The sequence below is a fragment of the Tauraco erythrolophus genome, chromosome 5 (assembly GCF_009769465.1).
Source record: "Tauraco erythrolophus isolate bTauEry1 chromosome 5, bTauEry1.pri, whole genome shotgun sequence".
Taxonomy (NCBI): domain Eukaryota; kingdom Metazoa; phylum Chordata; class Aves; order Musophagiformes; family Musophagidae; genus Tauraco; species Tauraco erythrolophus.
In genome coordinates, this window is record NC_141469.1 from 41,719,417 (window position 1) to 41,743,048 (window position 23,632).

General features: G+C 41.2%; 1 protein-coding gene across 2 annotated transcripts in view; it reads left to right on the forward strand.

Annotated features, from left to right (window-relative positions):
* Nucleotides 1-23,632, forward strand: part of TBC1D19 (TBC1 domain family member 19) — a 77,068-nt gene that overhangs the window by 33,996 nt on the left and 19,440 nt on the right. For both annotated transcript variants that reach the window (XM_086611904.1, XM_086611905.1), the window contains 7 exons: nt 8,200-8,274; nt 9,231-9,294; nt 11,033-11,079; nt 14,965-15,075; nt 15,931-16,003; nt 16,788-16,826; nt 19,292-19,404. In XM_086611904.1, coding sequence (XP_086468030.1) covers nt 8,200-8,274; nt 9,231-9,294; nt 11,033-11,079; nt 14,965-15,075; nt 15,931-16,003; nt 16,788-16,826; nt 19,292-19,404 — 522 coding nt within the window. The remainder of the gene's footprint in view (nt 1-8,199; nt 8,275-9,230; nt 9,295-11,032; nt 11,080-14,964; nt 15,076-15,930; nt 16,004-16,787; nt 16,827-19,291; nt 19,405-23,632) is intronic.

Consider the following 23,632-nt stretch of genomic DNA (forward strand, 5'->3'; position numbering starts at 1 on the left):
CCAGAACACCCCCCCACACATCAAACTATCACACCTTCATGAAACTGTTACACAAAACTTTAACCCCTTTATTGTTGGATAACAGTCCTCTTCATCCATTTCATAGAATCGTAGAATCATAGAATGGTTAGGGTTGGAAGGGACCTCAAAGATCATCTCTTTCCAACCCCCCTGCCATGTGCAGGGATATCCTCCACCAGTTTGCCCAAAGCCTTATCCACCCTGGCCTTGAACGCCTCCAGGGATGCAGCATCTACAGCTCTGAGCAATCTGAGGACAAAGTCCTTTTCATCCGGTTCAACGTCTTCTGCATGTCCTGCACCAGCCTTGAGTGGCTGAAGACTGTGTGACAGCCTGACTTGATCCAGCAGGCCACTGCAGTTCGCTTTGCCCCGCCGCTTATGCTCTTCGCCCTTCCGCTCCTCCTCCTCCTCCGCGCTGCTGGAGCCTCCCTGCTCGCTGTCACTGTCTGAGTCGGCGCTCCTCTGCCTGGGCAGCCAGTAGAGCATGAAGAGCATGAGCAGGACTTCGGCAGAGGCCCAGAACCACCAGTGTTGGCACACAGCGAGGAGCATGCTTTCTTGGGCGAGCCCGTGCATCTGCTGGCTCCTCTGCTCCATCTGCTCCTGCAGCCAAATCATATCCTGCTGCTCCTGCTCCTCATGCTGCCGCAGGAGGTCTTGCGTGGCCCTGTCTGTCCAGCTATTCCATATCAGGAAGTGCTGCAGGATTCTGAGCAAGGTCAGGATGCGAGTCAGGATGCCCACAGCCATGGCCTGGAGGAGGAAGAGAAGGGGCTCGGTGAGGAGGAGTAGGAGGGAGACAGTGGATTGGGCAGCAGGGGCAGGAGATGCCTGGGCCCAGGGACGGGTGGGAGAGGGGGCGAGGGAGCTCGGAGGCAGCTAGGGGAAAGTAGGTGAGCACCGTGGGCTTGGGGCACATCCCCACAGCCCCCCGGGCACCTCCTGCGCCCAGCCCCAAGGGCTGCACCAAGCCCGCCCGAGGCTCTCCCCACTTCAGCTGCGCCCTCATCCCCACGGGGGCTGCTGCTTCTGCCCCAGCCCTCGTCTGGCCCAGCCTTCCTCCTGCCTGCCCCACTCACCACTGGCCCAAGCCGAGCCATACTGGCACCCTTAGTGCCCTCATCTGTCACAGGACGCTGGTTGTCGCAGACCGCTGGTCTCACATTCTTCAGGAATCACAACGCAGAAAGTTGTTGCGACTCCCCTCGTATATCAGAAGGTCTTGTTTCACTCCAAAGGTCTATACCGCAATCAAAGGCTTCTAACAGAGAGCTTCAAGACACCACTCTCCAGGGGCTCCTACCACTCCAGTCTCCAGGAGGGAACTGCCCCACTCCCTCCTGCGAGTCCCCCGCCTTTATGCCTCCCATGAGTCACGTGGTCTCCGGCTGACCAATGGGACTCACAGCACCTGTCCTGACGGGGCACAGGTGCTTTCTATTGTAGCAGCCAGGAAACTTCCCCAACAATTCCCCCTTTTCTTTTTTGAAAAAAAAAACGCCTAATGACCTTTAGAGGTGTCTAATGTCCCGATTCCATGTACAGCCATTACGTCAAATACCTTTGAGACCAGGTCATGGGGAAGTCGTTCTTATATTTTTTTATCATACCAGGTCGGCGGTGGATATATCCACTGTTCTGATGAAGTTGGATACATCCACCCCGGCTGTTCTGGCTGCTTTTCCGGCTGCTTTAACATTCCCTCTGGGGTCTTTTCTGGACTGGTTCGTGGCTGCTGCAACGTTCCCGCAAAGGGTTGCCGTAACATTCCCTCAGGGGTCTTTTCTGGACTGGTCTGCGGCTGTTGCAGCGTTCCCGCAAAGGGCTTGCCTGGACCATAAGACATCTGCGCACGCTTTCTCTTTCTGCTGTTTCCCGGCCGGCCGTTTGATTTGCAGTTTTTGGCGAGATGGCCCATCTTTCCGCATTTATAACATTTTTGTTTTTTCATTAGGGCGGCGGCTAGTGCGGTCGTTTTGTACTCCACAGGCCTGACGTTAGCGCATGCAATTACCATCTCTTCTAGAGATAGGTCCCCCGGCAGTACTTCAATAACTCTCTGGCAATCGGGGTTGGCATTGTCTTTTGCCAACTGCTTTGTTAACAGGGCCCGTAATCTACTGTCGTATATCTGCTTTTCTATTGCCCCCTGTAACCTCTCGACAAACTGCAGAAACGGTTCCTTGGCCTTGTTTAATTGTCGAGTATTTCGCCCTAGGCGCCGCCATTTCTGTTGCACGCATTAGCGCCTGCATCCCTATTTGCTTAACTTGTTCGAGGATCTGGGGATGCCATTGCGCCTGGATCGCCGGATTACTGAATACCTGGCCTGTCCCCATCAGGACATCCGTGCCGACAGCATAGCACGGGTCGCCTTGGGGTAGTTGAATATTCTGTAGTGCCTGCTGGTCGGCCAACTGCTTCCAAACATTCATGAAAACGGAGCGCTGTACCGGCTGAAACATGACCTGGGCTAGATGTTGAAAATCAGACGGTACCGGTACTTCTAAGTTTAATAATCGTAATAATTGCATTACTGCCGGGGAATTTGATCCGTATTGCGCTACCGCTTTCTGCATGTCCTGAATTACTTTCCATGACCAGCCCAAGTGTTGATTGGGCTGGTTGGAACCTGGGAGGGCCAGTTCTACAGGGAATACACCCGGCCCTCTTCCCATTTCTGTTGAAGTTAATTTTTCATTACTGACTGGTAACCCCAAAGCTTGCATCAAACTCCAGTCCCCGGCCTCTATTGCCTTTGTCTTAACTTCGTTCCAGAAAAGTACTGGGTCATGATGAACTGTCATGGCAGGCGGGGTAGTTTCTGTTGTTTTCGACTGTGGAGCAGGGGATAAGTATGTTTTTGGAGGGACCGGCCGGGCGGATTTCGGCGACTTTTTCCTTGGTGGAGAAACCGGTGGTAACTCCCCAGCTGAGCTGTCACTTGCTTCGGAGGTTTCTCCTATAATCTCTCTTACTGCAGGGCGGGTCATGGCCTGCTGCAGCATCTCCACTACAGTTGCTAACTGTTTGGACACATCTTGCAGCATTGTCACGGCCTGGCGTACTAGTACTGGTTGCATAGCTCGTACCTGTCCCAGATATGTTGCCGGATATGAAGTTGCCGGGGGTGGGGCCATTTGGTCAGGTGGCGGAGCCGTAGGTGTTATGCATCCTGAGGAGGAAGGGGGGGCTGCTGGGGCAAAGGGTGGGGAACGCTCCAATATCTCCTGCAGGGTGGGGCAGAGTCCCTGCACAGTCCCCGCATCTTTGTTGATCTCCGTGAACAGCGAGGATACATCTAATTCACTGTCCACACTGTCTGGGGCCAGTCCTCCCTCAGACAGTTTGTTGTTTCCTTCAAACCCTTCGCTCACTGATACATAATCTGTTAATTCATCTTCCTCCTCTTCTGCCAACCCCTTTTGAATTATATTATCCAGGGCCCCCCATGTACGCAGCTGTTAAGTCCTTTTTTCCAAGGACTACTTCACAAAGTAGCTTATCTCCCAACCTTTTCCAAAGTTCTAGGTTAAAGGTGAAAGTAAGGCTAACTAGGTCTTCATGTCCTGCTGCCCAGTTAAGTAGATTATATCAATCTTCATTGCTTATATTGACCCCCGCAGCCATTCCCGCAGATTTAAGGAAGGTGAAGGTCTGGTTTTCTTTTACAAAGTTCTGACCCATGTGTAGTCCCAGCGGCTCACCTTGCTCTAGATGCCTGAGTTGAAAACGCAGTTCTCCCTCTGCTCTCGAGCTTCGCTGGACTTTAACTCCACCGCAATTCACCTTGCGGTCCAGACGGTTCACGTTTCACCAAATCACGTCGGGGTCACCAATTGTCACAGGACGCTGGTTGTCGCAGACCACTGGTCTCACGTTCCTCAGGAATCACAACCCAGAAAGTTGTTGTGATTCCCCTCGTATATCAGAAGGTCTTGTTTCACTCCAAAGGTCTATACCGCAATCAAAGGCTTCTAACAGAGAGCTTCAAGACACCACTCTCCAGGGACTCCTACCACTCCAGTCTCCAGGAGGGAACTGCCCCACTCCCTCCTGGGAGTGCCCCACCTTTATGCCTCCCATGAGTCACGTGGTCTCCGGCTGAGCAGCCAGGAAACTTCCCCAGCACTCATCCTTTGTGCTGTCACAGGCACTGGAGCCCCATGGCCACACCACGGCCATTGTCCCTGCCTCTGTGGCCTCGGCAACGTGCAAAGCACAAGCACCTCTGGCACCACAGAGCTCCCAGGGCCCCCAGACCTCGCCAGGAAGAGCAGTGGGGGTGGCACGAGGGCATCCCTGGCTGGCATGGGGAGCTCCGTGCCTGGCCAACCCCTGTGGCGGGGCTCCCAGCTCCCTCCATGGCACCAGCAGTGCAGCAGCAATGAGGAGCCTTTGGAGAGAAGTTCTCTCATGCTTTTGTACCTGTAGCGCACGCGCTCACACTTCAGCTCCTCCAGCCTGTGTTGGAGGATTCTACACCTGCATTGCACCCCGAGACTTTTGACTGCTCGCTCTGATACTAAAGCAGACATCAGAAGTGTTATGGAGCCATATCTAGTAGTGGTCCTATTACTACTGTCTCTCACAAGAAGGAGAAGTAAGGACAACGTAAAGACAAAGCAAAGACAAAGTTGATCGTTTGCCCCAGGAAGCAAGCTGGCTGAGCCCGCGGTCGAGCTCCCAGTCCCGGCTGCCTTCTCAGCTGCAGCAGCCACAGCAGCAGAGAGGACCCCCTGGCAGGGACAGAGCAGAGCAAGTTCTGTCCCCGCCTTCCCAAGGGGTTTGCTCCTGGTGACCCCTGCAAGCCGCTTCCTTCCCTCTCCCCCCCTCACAACCCTCCTGGTGGGGTAGGACTTTGCCCTGCAAACCCTAAGAATCACATGGGAGGAAAAATGTGATTCCAGGGCAAGCTGGAACTATCCTGCTGCTCCTACCTGCAGATGCCTGCTTACTGAAAAACTCCCTATGAGAGTTTGTCATTCTTGAAGGGGAAACATCCGAGAAAATGTATAAACTTTGTTACCACGTTTTCAGTTGTCAGCACCTGCAGCAGTAACTGGGGGAAAGGTAATTCCGACGGGGAGATGGTGACCAGCGACTCATGGACCACCTACCCTAAACATACCTCAGAGCCAAAAGTAAGGTGGAGGCAAAGGACTGAGTAATTTACATGCTAGGCAAGAGAAAATGAACCAATTGCTTAAGAGAATAACACTGAACATGTACGATTTTGGGGAAATGTTATGAATATGGATGATTACAATGTGTAACTAAGATTCTATCCCAGGACCCTGTGTGCATGCTAGGTGGAAATATCCTCTATGCACCTGGTGCCGCAATAAAGTGATGCCTACTTTCTAACAGTACCAATTGTGTTAGAGAGTTTCTGTACGGATTTTCGGTTGCAATCTTGAGTACTGTCTGCATTTCTGGGCCCAATCACTTAAGAAGGATGTGAAGGTCCTTGAATGCGTCCAGAGGAGGACAACAAAGCTGATCAAAGGGCTGGAAGACACATCCTATGTGGAGCAGCTAAGTCCTTTGTCTAGTTTGGAGCAAAAGAGACTGAGGGGTGACCTCATTGCTCTCTACAACTTCCTGAGGAGAGAAAGTGGAGGGGGAGGTGCTGAGCTCTTCTGGTTGGTGTCCGGTGACAGGATGCATGGGAATGGTTGAAAGCTGCATCAGTCAGGGAAGGTTCAAACTGCACATTAGGAAGCATTTCTTTACTAAGAGAGTGGTCAAACACTGGAACAGGGTTCCTAGAGAGGTGGTCGATGTCCCAAGCCTGTCAGTGTTTAAGAGGCATTTGGACAGTGCCCTTAATAACATGCTTTAACTTGGGGTCAGCCCTGGAGTGATCAGGCAGTTGGACTGGAGGATCCTTGTAGGTTTCTTCCAGCTGAGCTATTCCATTCCATTCCCATCTAATCTAGTCTTGTCTAGTCTGGTCTAGCTGATAGTATTCAATAGATCGATTGCCGATTGCCAAAAGGAAGTTGACTGAGGGAAAATTGCTTTAATTTGTTGCCAATTAATAACTAGGGAAGGGAGAAACAAAGCAAGAAATCAAAACACCTCTCCCTCCACCACACTTTGTTTCCCAGGCTCAACTTCACTCTTCCATTCCCAACTCTTCTTCCCCCTCCCCTGAGGGCCACAGGGGGATAGGGAACAGGGGCTGCGCGCTCTCCATACCAGCTCCTCTCTGCTGCTCTGTCCTCCTCACACTTTTCCCCTGGTCCAGCGTGGGGTCCCTCCCAAGGGCCGCCATCCTTCAGGATAAACTTGCTGCCACATGGGCTCTTCATGGGCCACGCTTTCTTCAGGAAATATCCACATGCTTCCAGTGTGGGATCTTCTGTGGCCTGTAATGTGGATACCTGCTCTGATGTGGTCCTCTCCAATGGCTGCAGGGAAATGCCTGCTCCTTTTCGGGCCTGCCCAAGGGCAGCAGGAGAATCTCTGCCCCAGTGCCTGGAACACATCTGCCTCTCCTCCTCCTCCTCCTCCTCTCACCATGGTGTTCATAGGCTGTTCCACTTCTTTCCTCTCTCCTCATGCTGCTGTGCAGCATTTTGCTCTTTGTCAAATATATTATCCCAGAGGTGCCACCAGTTTGGATGATGGTTTCCTGCAGAGGACCATTGCGGATCCGGCTGGAACAGGGTCTGTCCAGCATAGAGAGGCCCCAGGTCTCTTCTCACATGGGTCAACCCTGAAGCTCCACAGCTGCAAAAACCTGGATGTCTGCCCCCAGTGCAGGGTTTTGTCTGTACCAGGAGTGACCTTCTCAGCTGCCTGAGAGATGCTGGCAAGAATCCTGTTTCGGATTCAAGAAGAATAAAGTACAAGAAGAAAAGCAGTAGGCGTGCACACAGGAGTCTGTAAGGGATGAGCTCCAAGTGTTTGTGCTGTGAGCACCACCTCAAGAGAGAGCTGAGTGATGGGGAATGGCCTAGTGTCTGTTATCTTGTCTCATCCACTCCTGGAGCAGGGATAAGGGAAGGCTCCAGAACTCCTGAAACAGGGGCCAATAAATAGGGGCAACCTCCTTACCCTGAACAGAGTGTCTATCCCCCTATTGGCAGTTCTGACACTGGATTCAGGACTGGTGATCTCTGTCTCTCTCTCTTCCTCTCCATCTCTCTGTCTCTCTCTTTTCTCTTAGAGTTGTTACGTAACATAAAGCTCACGTCGTTTTTCTGTAAAGTCGCATAGCTTACGTGGATATAATTGTGAGAGGGCCCGCATGTTCCAAGCATTTGTTCTATACAGGTTTTGCATTAAAGTTGATATTTGGTTTTGTACCTTGAGCATTATCTCGCCTTTGTACACACTCAGAGGTAACATATTGAACATACCATATGAAAACAAAAAAAACAACTAACCATAGACAGGTAGCACCAAGAAAGAATCTTCATTTCTGGGTCACGCCTCATTGAGAGGGTTTCTCGGGAATGCTTTTCATGACTGTGAAGCTTCCAAGAAAAATATTGTTTCATAAATTGAAATCTATGAAGCTTTGACCTCAATTTCTTTCCTCCATTTTCTTTTCTATCTGTGCTGTGGAAAGACAGAAGACAGAGAGGACAACCCTTAACAGAAGTCAGGACCTTAGGAAGATACCTGACGTGGCGAGATAAAACTTTTTCTAGTTAAAACAATTAGTTTTAAAGGGTTTTTTTTAATCCTAAAATATAAAAGTAATTTATTTAATTAGGACATTAAAATATATTAAAAAAATACTATAAATTTGACTTTACAAGATAGAGAACACAGGATTTGTTAAAAAAAAATAACATTACATTTAATTTACTGCTAGAATAATTTTTTTTAATGCAGAAACCAAATTACTGCTAATAAGGCAGAGTTATATTCCCCTCATTCCTAGCTGAGTTAGGCATAGAACACTTAGTATTTGTTGTCTTTCTGATCATATCTGAAAAAACACACTAGAATGACAAACAGATTTGATCAGAATATTGTCAGTAATTTTTCTCTTGTTTGATCATCATTTCTTGTTATATTCATTCTATCTGCAGATGTCGATCAATGACTCTTGCTGTCCTTTCTTATATATGACTTTAAAAAGCTGCTTGTTATTACATGATAAATGCAACTGGAGGGAAAAGAAATTTCATATAATTTTTTTTTTTGTCTGTTTCAGGGAAGCTGGGAGAAGCGAATTCTAAAAAGTCTAAACAGCATGTGCACAGAACTCAGTATCCCACTAGCACAGAAGGTAATGTAGTATTAACTTTCTGTTGCCAAACTGGCATTTTTTTGAAATTAAGCCATGTCTTGCACACTTGTAGCGTTCATTTTACATGTGGTTATCAAGAGCTGCAAGGCCGGTGTCCAAATAATTTTAATAAAGATTAATTTTCAGGGTAGTGGTAATGTATGCTATAGCCCAAACTGGGAGAAGATGAAGTCTATTGGGAGATCTTCCTCTTTGCTGTTGCAGTAATTATCCTCTTGAGGGAGCAGCATGTTGGAAAGCTAATTACTAATTTCATTGCTCTTAATAGAGCGTTTTCATGTGCAGACTCAGTGGTATAACTTCTGGCTGCATAGCCTGTGCACAACACAGATACACTTTGTGTGCTGGAGAAAGCTATAGTTGAACTGGTACTTTAGGAGAGAGAGGTAGTGGTACATGGCTAATTTTGTTTGTCATTCATTCTGCTCTGTTTTGTTTTGGTTTTTGTTAATTTAGAGGCTTTAATTTTAAAGATCATGGAATTGGGGAATAATGTTAGAATGTTGTGTTCTTTGTCTTTCTCCTGTTGTATATCTGATAGGTAGCAGAACCTCTATGGTTCATCATATGAGATAAAGGATGCAGCTGTGTTTGCTCTTCATGACTGAGACAGGGACAGGAATTTGATGACTAATTCCAACAGCTCTGTGGAATGAGCAGTAAATCTTCAGTATGTGAAACTGACTGCTAAATAGCCTAAAATTCATTAGTAAACACACGAAACTATTTAATAGGCTCCTTTCTTCCTTGAACTGGAGCTTGGACTTTCTACAGCAGAATATACCTTCAGGCTGGGGATAACGTGTAAGCAAAATAAATTTATGTCACTAGTGCAATCTGTTTTTTAAAGTGTTACATTAATTTATGTGTTTGAAATAGGTATGGTTTTGCTCATTCTATTAAAAAAAGAAGAGGTACTTTCTTGTTCCTTTCAGAGGCCTGTAAGTGAACAGAAAGAACTACTTAATAAATGGAATGAAATGGGAACTGATGAGCCAGGTAGGTCAACTAAATTTATGTGCATTAAACTTTTGTACACAGAAAAAAAGCATATACATCTTAGATACCAGTCAAAGTTTAATGTAATCACCTCAAGGTAAACTGATTTCAATCTTTTTTCTCATTGGTAATGTGTCATTATGCATAAATAAATATTCATTTCATTGTTATTTTGTTGCAAGTTATTGTACTAACTTTGAATCATCACTGAGAGGTTATGGTATAATACTCCTCATTTCAGTGCTTTTGAGATTTATACAGCTAGGGCACAGCTCCTCTTAGCGTAAGCTTAGGCTAATAGAAAGAAAACTTTCAGAACTATAGATAATTAAGCTCAGACATTTTATTAACAAAAGATGAAAGTAACACTTTGTCGTGGGTTAGGCTGACCATCCCACACAGCCAGTCACTCACCCTCCCCCACCCCCAGGAATGAGGGAGAGAATTAAAGAAGAAACGGGAAACCCGTGGGTTGAGATAAGAACAATTTAATACAGATGATTTAATACACAGTGTAGATGCTCACCACCCTCTCGTATGCGAAGCCCGTCTCGTCCCGAAGCTGCAATCCCGGACGAACGCGAGGCCCCGAAATAGAGAGGGGCAGAGAGAGAGAGAGTACTCCGAGAGTGGGAGTACTGGGAGAGAGAGAAAAAGAAAGAAAAACAATAGAGCAAAAGCGCAGCAAGCGCAAAAGAGCAAAAGCGGCGAAAGAGCCAAAGCGCAAAAGCCCTTCTGTCCGGCTGTCCCTCACTTTTATACTGGGCATGACGCTGCATGATATGGAATACTAATTGGCCAGTTTGGCCCTCAATCTTAAGTTCCACCACAAATCACAACGGGAATTGTGTCCCCGTTGTCCTAACTATGCTCCCCCCTTATCCCGCCGTGCTTCTGCACTCCAGCAAGCTGAAAAGTCCTTGGAGTTTCACTTCCAACCACAAACATCAGCTTGCTATCAACATTCTTCTCAGAGCGAGCCTCTGAGTAAAACCAAAACACGGAGCTCTTCTAGCTGCTAAAAAGAAGAGCTGACTCTGTCCCAGCTAAAACTGGGACACACTTGCACATAATAGACAGTCATGTTGTCCTTTGGGAGAGCAAGGCTAACTGCCTTGTCAGTTCATATCCAAGTTTCTTAAAGTAAATGATTTTGCAAAGGTACTAGTTTGTATAAGAGTACCACCTCTGCAATGGCAAATACTTATCATGGATTATAGAATCATAGAATGGTTTGGGTTGGAAGGGACCTCAAAGATCACCTAGTTCCAACCCCATTGCTACAGGCAGGGACACCTTCCACTACACCAGGTTGCTCAAAGCCTCATCCAACCTGGCCTTCAACACTTCCAGGGATGGGGCATCCACAACTGCTCTTGGCAACCTGTTCCGGTGTCTCATGACCCTCAGAGCAAAAAATTTCTTCCTTATATCTAAGCTAAATCTACTCTCCTTCAGTTTAATCATATCTCTCCCATGTCTAAGAATGGTTCAATCTGAAGACTTATGTGGAAAAACTAAAAACTTCTTGTGACTACTGTTGACTTACTTGGGGTTTACAAACTAAGGCACTAACAGTAGCATAATCTTCGAGAATATGTGGTGGTTGTAGCCATGATATCTGTGATAATGTTATTTTAATGTATTGAAATTACTAGATTATGTTACAGGTATAGGGAAATAGCATGGTTTTTTCATCTCTTGCTTTTAACTTAGCATTATTGAAATCTTATTTCAGATCTAAGTCTCTTCCGGCCCGTTTATGCACCGAAGGATTTTCTTGAGGTAAGCTTTTATGAAACAACGACTCAGCCATTGACTTGACATCCATTATAGTCTTTCATGTGAAGTGGGAAGAATAATTGTTAAGTGTATTTCAAACAATTTATCCTTTATAGCAAGTGAAATTTGGCATGTTTTTTATGACTCCATTTTGTTTACAAAACAAAATGCTATTGTCTCTTTTTTTAAACTGCAGTTTTAAATTGTACTTATGATAAACTTCTCTTTCTCCAAAGAACAATTGGGAGCTAACATCTTTCCTCTGAGAGCAATTCTGCAACTGATTTCATAAATCATTTTGCATTTTAAATTGCAAAAAGTGAAGCTAATAAACTGTTTGGTGGTAGATAGTAGACATGTATGCAGTTGAAATTGAAGGTCCTCTATGAAGATTGTGAAAAATCAGACAGAACTGTGTGAAATTTTGAGGCTTTTGTCTGTAATCAAACCAAACCATTAAACAAATAGCAACTACTGAATCTTTAAAGTCAGAAATGACAGTATTACTCATCATTTTGTATGGTTCAAGCACAGAACGTCTTAGTAAAACAGAACTTGCTTTACCAGCTGCGCCTAGAATAGACATGGACGATGGACAATAAACATCGATGACAGTGAACTTAATGGTGACATAGTAGGAGATTTTGCATTAAAATATGATTGAAAATTAAGTTTTCCTATGAGTTACGAGGAAACACATCGTCTAGAGTGTGACGACAGTGTAGAATTACAGAGTTAAGATGACATCCTAATTTACAGAATAAAACTTGGAAGTCTAATATTGAATTATCAGTCAGAATTAATGTATTAATATTTCACTATTCAGTGCAAGTTTAGTGGAATGTCTTTGTAGTGGCAAAGGAGATACATAGTATTTCTGACTTAAGTGTAAATTGTTTCATGGTTATGAATTGTGAATGCATTTCTGCATCCAACAATAAACTTTCCATCTGTTTTATTACATTCCTAAAGAGCTCCTCTTGTTCAGTTAGTGATAATAATATTGGAATATTTTAATTTATTCTGTTTTCCATCACTGTATTAACAGCCAAGTTGTACATTTAATCTTGAATCTGTAAACAAATTCATCTTCATTTTAGCCTTATCCAGTGACCCTCATGGTCACTCTCTTTTTCTTTTATACTATTTTCTTCCCAGAGATTGCAGTTTCTTACATTAATCTTTTGATTTACAAGTCTGACAGTGAGGTTATATAGTGACAGAATACTTATGAAACTGAGAATTGTAGAGGTAGGGTATTGTGGGAGAATTTCATAAGAGCTGGAAACTCATTTTAGAAAGAATCCTTGCCAGCTCAACATTATCATAGAATCGTAGAATGGTTTGGGTTAGAAGAAACCTTAAAGATCATCTATTTGCAACCACCCTACTATGGGCAGGGACATCTTCCACTAGACCAGGTTGCCCAAAGCCTCATCCAACCTGGGCTTGAACAATTTCAGGGAGGGGCCATCCACAACTGCTTTGGGCAACCTATTCTGGTGTTTCATCATCCTCATTGTAAAAAATTTCTTTCTTATATCTAATCTAAATCTATCCTCTTTCAGTTTAAAGCCGTTACTCTTTGTTCTGTGACTACACACCCTTGTAAAATCTCCTCTCCAGCTTTCTTCTGGGCCCCCTTTAGGGTACTGGAAGACTGTTATAAGATCTCCCCAGAGCCTTCTCTTCTCCAGGCTGAGCAACCCCAACTCTCAGCCTGTCTTCATAGAAGAGGACAAGTGCTCCAGCCCTCAGATCATCTTTGTGGCACTCACCTGGACTCACTGCAACAATTCCATGTCCTTCTTGTGTTGGGGGCCCCAGAGCTGAATGCACTATTTCACGTGGGGTCTTACAAGAGCAGAGTAGATGGGCAGAATCACCTCCCTCGACCTGCTGACCACATTTCTTTGGATGCAGCCCAGGATACAGTTGGCTTTCTGGGCTGCAAGCACACATTGCTGGCTCATGTTGAGGTTCTCATCAACCCACACCCCCGAGTCCTTCTCCTCAGGGCTGCTCTCAATCCATTCTCCACCCAGCCTGTATTTGTGCTTGGGATTGCCCTGACCCAAGTGCAGTACCTTGCACTTGGCCTTGTTGAACTTCATTAGGTTTCCATGGGCCCACCTCTCAAGCCTGTCAAGGTCCCTCTGGACGGCCTCCCTTCCCTCCAGCGTGTTGACCACATCAGACAGCTTAGTGTCATCAGCAAACTTGCTGATGGTCCACTCAATCCCACTGTCCATGTCACCAACAAAGATGTTAAACAACATGGACCCCTGAGGAACAGCACTCGTCACTGGTCTCCACTTGGACATTGAGCCATTGACCTCAACTCTCTGTGTGTGACCATCCAGTCAATCCCTTATCCATTGAGTGGTCCATCCATCAAATCCGTGTCTCTCCAATTTAGAGACAAGGATGTTACACAGGACAGTGTCAAATGCTTTGGGCAAGTCCAGGTAGACGATGTCAGTTGCTCTTCCCCTATCCATCAATGCTGTAACCTCATCAAGAAGGCCACCAAATGTGTCAGGCACACTTTGCCCTTAGTGAAACCATGTTGGCTGTCACCAGTCACCTCCTTTTTTTTCCATGTGCCTTAGCATAGTTGCCAGGAGGATCCACTCCATGATCTTGCCAGGCACAGTGGTGAGACTGACTGTCCTGTAGATCCCCTGGTCTTCCTTTTTTCCCTTTTTAAAAATGGGGGCTATGTTTCCCCTTTTCCACTCAGTGGGAACTTCACCAATCTGCCACGACTTCTCAAATATGATGGATAATGGTTCAGCAACTTCATCTGCCAGTTCCCTCAGGACCTGCAGATGCATCTCATCATGTCCCATGGACTTGTGCACCTTCAGGTTCCTTAGATGGTCTTGAACCTGATCTCCTACAGTGGGCAGTTCTTCGTTCTCCCAGCCTCTGACTTTGCCTTCTGCAACTTGGGCTGTGCGGCTGGAGCACTTGCCAGTGAAGACTGAGGCAAAAAAGTAATTGAGAACCTCAGCCTTCTCCACATCCCCACTAACCAGGTCTCCCAGTTCCTTCTGGAGAAGGACCACGTTTTCCCTAGTCCTCCTTTTATTACTGACATACCTATAGAAGCTTTTCTTGTTGCACTTGATGTCCCTGGCCAGGTTTAATTCTGTCAGGTCTTTAGCTTTCCTGACCTGACCCCTGACTGCTCGGACAATTTCTCAGTATTCCTCCCATTATAACATTATAATATCAAAATCTATACCCATAGAATAACAGTATGTAAGAGACTGTAAATTCCTTTATAGATCAGTTACTTACTTTGACATTATGATACCTTGTCCCTTAAATTTTATCCTTACTTTAGGTTTTTAATGCTGTTTTTTTTTTTTTTTGTTAAATGAAAAGATATTTTGGTGTATTGTTATTTAGGAAGAAATTATTTTAGTAGCAAATTATGTAGCACTTTGAAAACCACATAAGATTGCGAGTGTAAGATAAAAATTCTATCAGAAAAAAGTAATACTGAAGAATATCCTGCATATTGTAGTCATCAGAAATGTACTCTTTGCATTCAAATAGCTTTTATGAGGAAAAGAATTTTAGTCAAGACATTACTAATGTCTTAATGCCAGCACTTAATCTCATGTATCAAAAATTATTTCTGCTTTTTTATTTCATAATTTGAGCATACTTTTCAAAGTAGAATATGTTTGGTTCCTTAAAAATTTGGCTCCTTTTTGATTTAGAAAATGTTGAGATACAATATGGCATATATATGTGATAGTTGAGGGAAATGGTTTTATACTGAACATACTGTTTGTGATACTGGTGAGGTTAAGAAGAGTTCTGAATGTAAATTTCTGAATATACTCAAGGAATGACAGAGCTACCATTTTTAAGGTACTGATGAATCTTCGAAACCCAAATTATGAAAATGGAGAACAGCCTAGTTTCAGAAATCATCTGGGGCTAATTCAAGTTCCTCTAAAAGTTAAAGATATTCCAGAATTGGTGAGTATGTTTTCTTACAAGAGGTTTTCTGTAACAATTATTTTGCCTTGCTAATGAATAAAATTCTAAACAATAAGGAAGAATATTAGTATCATGATAAGTTTCTCTTTTTGAAATTGAAAATCAATCTAAATACATAGTTAAAACACAGGGCATAAATATTTTTATGAAAATACATTTTTAATGAAAAATAAAATATAAATAGTAAATTGTCTGCCAGCAGGAAAGTTCTCATTTTATGCCACACAGATTTGATTTGTGTTAAACATATACTTCTGCACACGTTATTCACTTATTATTTTTCCATACAAGAAATTTTCATATGTAGTTTATCTTAATTCTACAGTTTTATTTGATGCTGTACTAGATCAGTAACCTGGCAATCAGTTAGCTTCTGATTTTCTTACCAAAGTAATTTTAAATCCCTTTATTATCAGATTGTGAATGAAAGGAAATTCTTGGGTACTGATGGTATAATTGGAAAATCGGAGAGCTCTTCTTAATGTTTCACTGATAAGGCTTGTGAGGGTTTTATGCTGGTAGAAAAACTCACACCTGGGTTGGAAAAAAGCTGGGAATTAGAGATCCTTAACCTGATCTTTCATTCACCACTTTATTACATCCAGGTGTAGCTCATAGTTGACATGAAAACTGGAGCCTGTAACTAAAGCTAGAGTAAGAATTGGTGTGAGAGTCTTCTCTTTAAAAACCTGAGCTCATATTTCATATGCATTTAAAAGAACTATATTTGGTTTAGAAAATATTTACATTAAGCCTTTCAGAAGAAATCTCTATTGATTTAGAGAATTAAACATTATTAATTACTGTTTTATGGTTTTGTTTGTTTGTTTTCAGAAAGAAGACTTCAGTGAACTGGGCTTAAATATAGGACAGCTGGGTATTGATGATTCAGCACAAGTGCCTCCTGGTTAGCTAATGCTGTGCTTCAGTTATTTAAATAGAACACTGATTAGTAGAATACTTTTCAATCATCAAGTAATTTGTGTAATTTTTCCATAATGAAACATAAATATTTGTTCTGTAACTATGATTGTAGTGATTTTTGTAGTAAAATATAGCTAATAATAGAAAACATGGCAAATATGAAGGGTCAGATTTGGAGAAGATTTAAAATCATCACCTTAAGTTGAAAATATGTTAATTTCAGCTGTTCGAACACTTCAGGATCTAGAGAACAAAATTACCTGTCTCCAAATATATCAGTAAATGTTAAGTCAACTAACAGATATAAGGATATATACAAATGTCTTTTATATCATTATCTTTAAGAAAAGATTACGGAAAATATCCATACATTGATATTCAGTAGCTTAAATAGTCTATAATTTCTGTTGGTTTTCCATGTACGCATTTATTCTTGTAGAAACAGGTTTTAAAGTGATCTTTCTGTAAAAAAATGGAAAACGCTATAGCATCGAGTGATTTTTCTTTTTAGATGGAAACTTGCCTAATTGAAAATCTAGGTTCATGTAGTATAGTGCTGCTTCGGTATTTGCATCCTTCAGACAAGAAACAATTCTGCAGTATTGTTTCTTCTTAGTTTTTGAAAAAGAACATTGATGCTGATGCAGGTTAATTTTTAGTGACACAGCAGTAAAAATCAGCTGAATGTAATGGTGTAAAGTACATTACTAACGGGAGTATCTTTTTAATTTATTTTTTGCCATTCTTTTCTATTTCTTATTTTCTAGAGTTCTTTGAAAATGAACATATACATGTTGGACAGAAAGGTATGGATCTATTTTCATCTGTAATAAACTGTGAGTAGTTAGGAATGCATTTAATAAATTTCTGTCTCATTTACGTGTACCTCTTAGAATTTTAAGAATTTAGACAGACTAACGCAAAGCATTGTCAGTAATACCATTGTAATTTAGACGGAGACAGTCAGTAATACTGTTGCAATTTAGACAGAGACAGAAATCAAGCATTTGCAGTCTAGCAGTAGCTACCAGATAAATAGCTCCACAGATATGTCATTAAAAATGAAATAGGAAGCATAGAGACGTAACTTTTTGCTGATAATTTAACTTATGCCACTACTGAATTTCATTTTGAAGTCCAAAGACTCTGGACTCCTTTCTCTGCACACGCAGTTCTCATTAGTGTAATGGGATTTACGCCTGTGTGTCAGAACATTCTTTTTAATGGTTATTTGCAATTGCAGAACTTGCTAAATATTGCAGTACTTAGCCACTATGGAAAACTCACTCATTTGTCTCTATATACGACTTTTTCTGAAGAAGTTCCAGGGGTTTTTTGTAGGTTAAGAAATAACCAGCAAAAGAAAGGAAATGATAAAAGAAATAATTATTTATTAGCTCAAGTTTGCTTATAGAAGAAACATACAAGGAATATTTGACATCTATCAATATATGTTCCTTACTGTCTCTTGTGATTCCTGCCAAATATTATCACCATCAAAAAAAAAAAAAAAAAGAGTGGATACAAGCCCAGAAGTCCTCTATCCCTTTTTTTGTTGCAGTAACAAAACAGTGACTTTTGCTTCTCTCTTCTCCTTTTGCGATCCTCTTTCTATCCCTCATTGTCAGTTTTCTGATCCAAGAAAACTCATCAGGGTACTGTCCATCCCTCTGTTCTTTTCCTGTTTTTCCTGAGCCAGTCGTTCAACTCCACAGTGTAATTCTTACTCCTCATCTCTTGTCTCTGTAGAGCAGCTTCTATTACAGAGATTGTCTTAGCTTTTCCTATATGCAAAGACACCAGATTTTGTAAAAATGTCAGTTAAGAGTCTGACTATAAGCTGAAATCTCAGTTCATTCAGTGGGAATCCTACAGCACACTCTATTGGGTGTTTGTTATGACTTTGGTTGCCACTGATATATTGATTTTGCTTTTATATTAGATGTATTACCAAGTCTGAAGAATTTTCATTATTGTATTTAATAAAACCCATCTCGTATATAGCAAAACTATTTTCTAATATTTTGTATCTCAGTAAGAAAAAATAAGGTAAATGCTCACAGACACTGAGATGAATCAGTCTTTTCTAAAGTTTTGTGTGGAATGTAGGGAAGTTTTTTTCTTTTTGCCCTCTTTGTTTAGAAAAAAAGGATCACATACCATCTGTGTTAGAGCTCAGCAGGTTCAACAGAAAATTGGCAGGCCGGTCTGTTCAGTATTTAAGAAAAGAGGGAAGCAGAGAGGAATCGATTAAATAGATATATAATTCCAAGCCTCATCCTTCTAAGTCATGTCATGGCAGATATTGTGAATATCGAATTTAGTGAAATTTAGAAAAGCAAGTTGTTTCTGAGAGACTTCAGAAAAATCAGAGGATATGGATTTGGAAACTTCTGAGTATCAGTACAACACTTATCTAATGTCTAGATAATCTCCCAGAAATATTCTCCCAGCTCTCTCTGTTGTGAAAGACGTTTCGGGTATGAGGGTATAGTTAACCATGGGAAACAACATTTCTACCAGATTAGGATAGCTGAAGATGCATGTCTTTCAAGTTTATAGATTTAAGGAATGAGATAATCTGCTCAGTACAGTATGTACAGTACCGCAATCAGGATGAGGCTCTTGTGACGAAGTGACCTAAAGCTTCACAACAATGACCCGTCTAAGCAAACCTGTCAACAGTAGAGTATTTGTTTTATGTCAATCTGAAGGAAAACCAAAAATCTTCTGAGGAAGAAAGTCTTTATCCTCCAGAGTATGTATACTAATAATGAGAGAACATGACACTACACTCCGAAATGAAAATTTTTTGCCCCACAGTTATCTGTGAAGATACTCGTATAGTTAACATAAAAATAGGGAAGACACAAAAAACCAGAATGAGTGGCAATCTCCTATTTGGACTGAGATACCACTCATACTTAAACACAGGTATTTTGTGGCTATATATGGCTGCTTGCTCCGTTGTGATACCAGCCTACTAGCTGCAACTAGCCTTAGTATAGTCACAGATACATGCTAAGAGGATACATACTAAGTGCTGTTTTATGACAGAAGGTGGTACAGCCTTGCTTATTAATACCAGTTAGCTTGTTGCCCAGGGAACTACTTCAAAATTGCATTGTGGAAACCAGACCTTTTAGATATTTTCCCATTCATTGATGCTTATAGCATGGTAAAACAGTTTGTAAAATTAAAAAGTAAAGTATTTGATAAACTTTGGAAGTCTTAAACTACATCAATTCATTACCTGCTTTGTTTCTTACAGTTTTAGCAGAGCAAGATAGCGCAGCAGCTCAACAATATGTTCGTCAGGGTTGTCCAACGGCACTCCGAGCTGATCTGTGGGCCCTCATTCTCAATATTTCTAATCAGCCAGAGGTAAGGAGCAATGTGAGAGTAAAATATGAAGACTAGATGAAAACATAAAAGTGCAAGCACATATCTTCTGGTGATCTTTTTCCAAAACAGAAATGCTCTACTGAGTTGTCACAGAAACTGATCTATGTTTTATGAGAAATATACACATGCCTGTGAAAAACTCTGTGCTGTGGTGGAATCGTTTAGGCTCTTCCCTAGTTTGATAACAGATATATGAACAGAATACTGTAGAACAAAATGTTCAGTTAATCTGGCTAGCTCCTGAGGTTTTCCAGTGTGGTGCAGACTTTTTCAGAACGGGACAAGAAAAAAGTCCTGGAAAGAGGACTGAACCTGTCTTATCTTTGCTACATTTTATAAGAAGGAGATGTGCTATACTTTTTTCCTGGCTATTGGAACCTGTCGTCTTATGCATGTACATATGTAAATTGCTTTATATATTATTGCATGTACTCTACATATGTACAATCAAAAGACATAAAGAGGAACTAGTAATATGTGGATTGTTTTCATACTCCCTTATACATCTGTGGTTTTTCATAGGACCTTATATTTGACTCAAGTCCTCAACAATGAAATCTTTTGCAGTATCCAAAGCCATGCTATTGTCAGTATGTCTAATATACCATAAAAAGTTAAATCCCTATTTAAATCTTTGCAGAATTGCGAATACTTTGGTAGTAGGCTTTTGTTGCAATAAAAAATAACATACATATATGTAAATTTGCTCATAAATGTGAGAATTTTACAGCATCTCATGTCCTTTGAGGATATAGCCATTTTCTTGTAATAGAGGCATTTTTTAATTACATTGTACTATCATAAGATCTTACCGTTAAAACCAAATGCAAATCTTGTTAATTGGCAGCTTACCTAAGAAGTTGAAGTTATTTGGTCTGGTATAGAATTACTTAGTTTATTCCTTTTTGAAAAAAATAGGCTTTTGTTTCTAGTAAATGAAAGATTGACTTTTCTGTAGAAGAAAAAGCTGCTGAAATAATAATGAAATATTATGCCTCTTACTTAAGATGCTCAACACTAGATTTAAGTTATTTTAAATTATTGGGACAGCTTGAATTTTAGAAGTCTTTCTCTTTATGAGAGCAAGAGTATTAGAGGTGTGAAACTAATGTTGGTTGCAGTGCATCTGTTTATATTCTGTTAAATACTGCATGCTCAAAGAGCATTTTTATCTTAATATGGAAAATTTCATAGAATTTCATAGAATTTCTAGGTTCAAAAAGACCTTAGAGATCATCCAGTCCAACCCTCCCTAATCCCCCATTAAACCATATCCCTAAGCAGTTCATCCACCCTTTTCTTAAACACATCCAGGGATGGAGACTCAACCACCACCCTGGGCAGCCTATTCCAGTGGCTGACAACCCTTTCAGAGAAGAAAAAGAAATAATTGAATGAAAAAGCCAGGTATTCTGTTTTGATGACTGAAAGTCAAGATAATAATCTGAAAAATGATAAAATAGTTCATTTTATGTTCATGTAAAGCATGAGTTGTTATGGAAATGGATTTATTAAAATCAATTTCCTGAAATTCATATGGATGATTTTCAACAGTTACCTCTTTTAAAGAGGAACAAACTATGTCTGTCTATTAATTTATTTGTCTGCCACACTGTTAGGTCCTTTAAAAGTTAACTCCAGTTTATAGTTGTTTTTAATATGTGTTTATACTGTGCATGAAGTGTGAATATTTTAGACGTTTTCGAAAGGTTAGTCTCTGCTGTAAGGTTATTAATTTAGGTAAGGTAGAGAACAGTGCATTAGCTGTTTGATCACAACTGCTCATGTATGTGCCTTTGCTGTGTAATAAATAGTAATTCAGCTCCAACTTACTGCAAGGATGCATGTGGACAGTTACATCAGGGCAGCTAATATGTTCTCGTTGACATAGTATTTTACCTTGAGATAACTTTCTACACACATAACAAATGATTCTTATCAACTATAGATGAAGAACTATATACGCTTACAGTATTCTGAGATTCAGTGCAGTAGACATTCTCCTTTAGGAGACTTTCTACAAGGTCCAGAGCCTTGAGATTGAACTGAGTTGACTGTGTGCAGGGAATTATTGGTGAGATAATATTTATGATGATGCTGAAAGAACTCAAGCAAGATGACAATAAGTGGCTGGAAAATGATAACGATAACATCAAGAAAAAGTGGTAAGGATGGATGAAGTGATGCAGACTGTGAATTTGTCCCCACTTTGAGATTGTTGAAATAAAGGATTGGAAAACAGTAAAATACAAAATCCACCCTCCCTCCCCACAAAGAACAGAAATTATCAAGTCTGTGGACAAGATACACTATGTGGAGAAAGTCGTCTAAGCTGTGATGTAAGTTCACATAAATGTTTTTCTAGCATGCTACACTGAAACTGTATCTTCTAATCTTAACAGCTATCGAAGCCTTTTATCTTATTTTGAAATACTATTTTTGCATAGCATACCGGTTTTATGTTTTATTTTTTTAAATACATTTACTGTATTTGTTATCCTAGGCTCTAAGTTACAGTTCTTTTATGGACTTTGAGTACTAAAAATATAAATGCACTAAAGGGATAGGCTTTCTAACCGAGACCTAGCAGACTGCCCATAGATCAGGTAGGATAGCACATGGGTTACTGTAGCTATAAGCTGAATGTCCGTAGTTCATTTTAAGTGTTGCATTTACTAGGATTTCACAGAAGTAAGGCTGTAACTATCACCAGAATGCCAACGCCCTGAGATGCTCCTCTTGCATATACTGAATATACCGCTTTATATTTTGTAAAGTATAGCAAAGCGGTTTTCAGATACATGTAGCTGTTTTGTGATCTGCTGTATTTCATACAGACTTTATTGGTTTATCTAACACTTCCTTTCTCTGCCTTTTGTGTACTGTTTCTCTGCTGAAGTTGAAGTGCATGGTTGCAGAGATTTCTTGTTGTAATATTTCTGATTTGCAGTTTAGGCTCTATTACATTTATAGCTGTGTGCATCTATAACTCAAAACAACCGTGAATTTCCTTTCTTTAATGTAAAACATTATGAGGGCTTGGTATGGGCAGTATTGTGTGTGTTAGCATCCAATATTGTTGTTTGGACAATTTCTTTCAGGAAAGCTCAGCTAATATAAAGCCAAGCAAGGAATAATACTAGCAATCTAGCATCATAATTGTAAAAATGATAAATGTAAGCTCTATATGCAGGATTATTTAGAAATGCGTGAACATGTTTCCTGGCAATGAATTGTTTACTAGTTTTCATTTGTAGTGGTACATTTTAGAGAAACTGTGTTAAAAGAGGATTTTTAAGGTTGTAAAGTCACGGCTGAACAGTGTCACAGTTTAATTTAAAAGCTGAACAGTGTCACAGTTAATATTGTCTGTGCAAGCAGTGTAATTTGTTGTGTGTATATATATATATTGTATTGTATGATCTTGAATCACACAATCACAGTTTTTCCTGTGGGATATCTGCCTCATTCATTGCACAAAACGAATGGCACACGCTTACTGAGAATCTGTTTATTATTTTTTTTCCCTTCTATTTGGTGTGTTATCCTATTGTTTATTCACTGCATGCTGTTCAAGCAGTTCTTAAAAAAGAAAATTGTCCATTATCATATAAGCTCTTTTTCTCTAATTTTTTAAGTTAATGGGTTGAAAATCAATCTTAATTCTGAAAATTCCAGCATGCAGAAATTAGCAATGCTTTTATTGAGTGTAATTTCCTGAGCTTAAAAACTTAATAAATAGGTGAGGTGGTAAGTTCATAACGGAGCATAATTTAACTCTATGCCTTCTCAGTAGGGTTTTTTAGGTTAGGATTGGTAGCCAAAGGTACCCACTGCATCATTCAAACAGCCAGTAGCGGTGATGCACTGTCATCATCTTTGACTGGAGAACGATGTGCTTTACAAGTAGATTTCACAGATGTCTGGTGAAAGGAGAATAAGTTTTGGATCCTCTTCCAGGAATTGCCAAGAGGGACTTTCTTTAACTCTTTTGTCCGTTATCCTTTTATGTAATCTGTTTAATTTTTTGTTTTGTACGTCTTTGTGGTACTTCTGTTCCAAAATCTACAGCTCACCTAATTAATGCTGATTTCTATTCTTTAGACTTCATCCAATTCCCACAAATCTTAATGTTTCCTTTCTAGACTCCTCAATATAAGCCTTTCTTCATATTCCTAGTTCTATGCTTCATCCACTCATTTCTTGC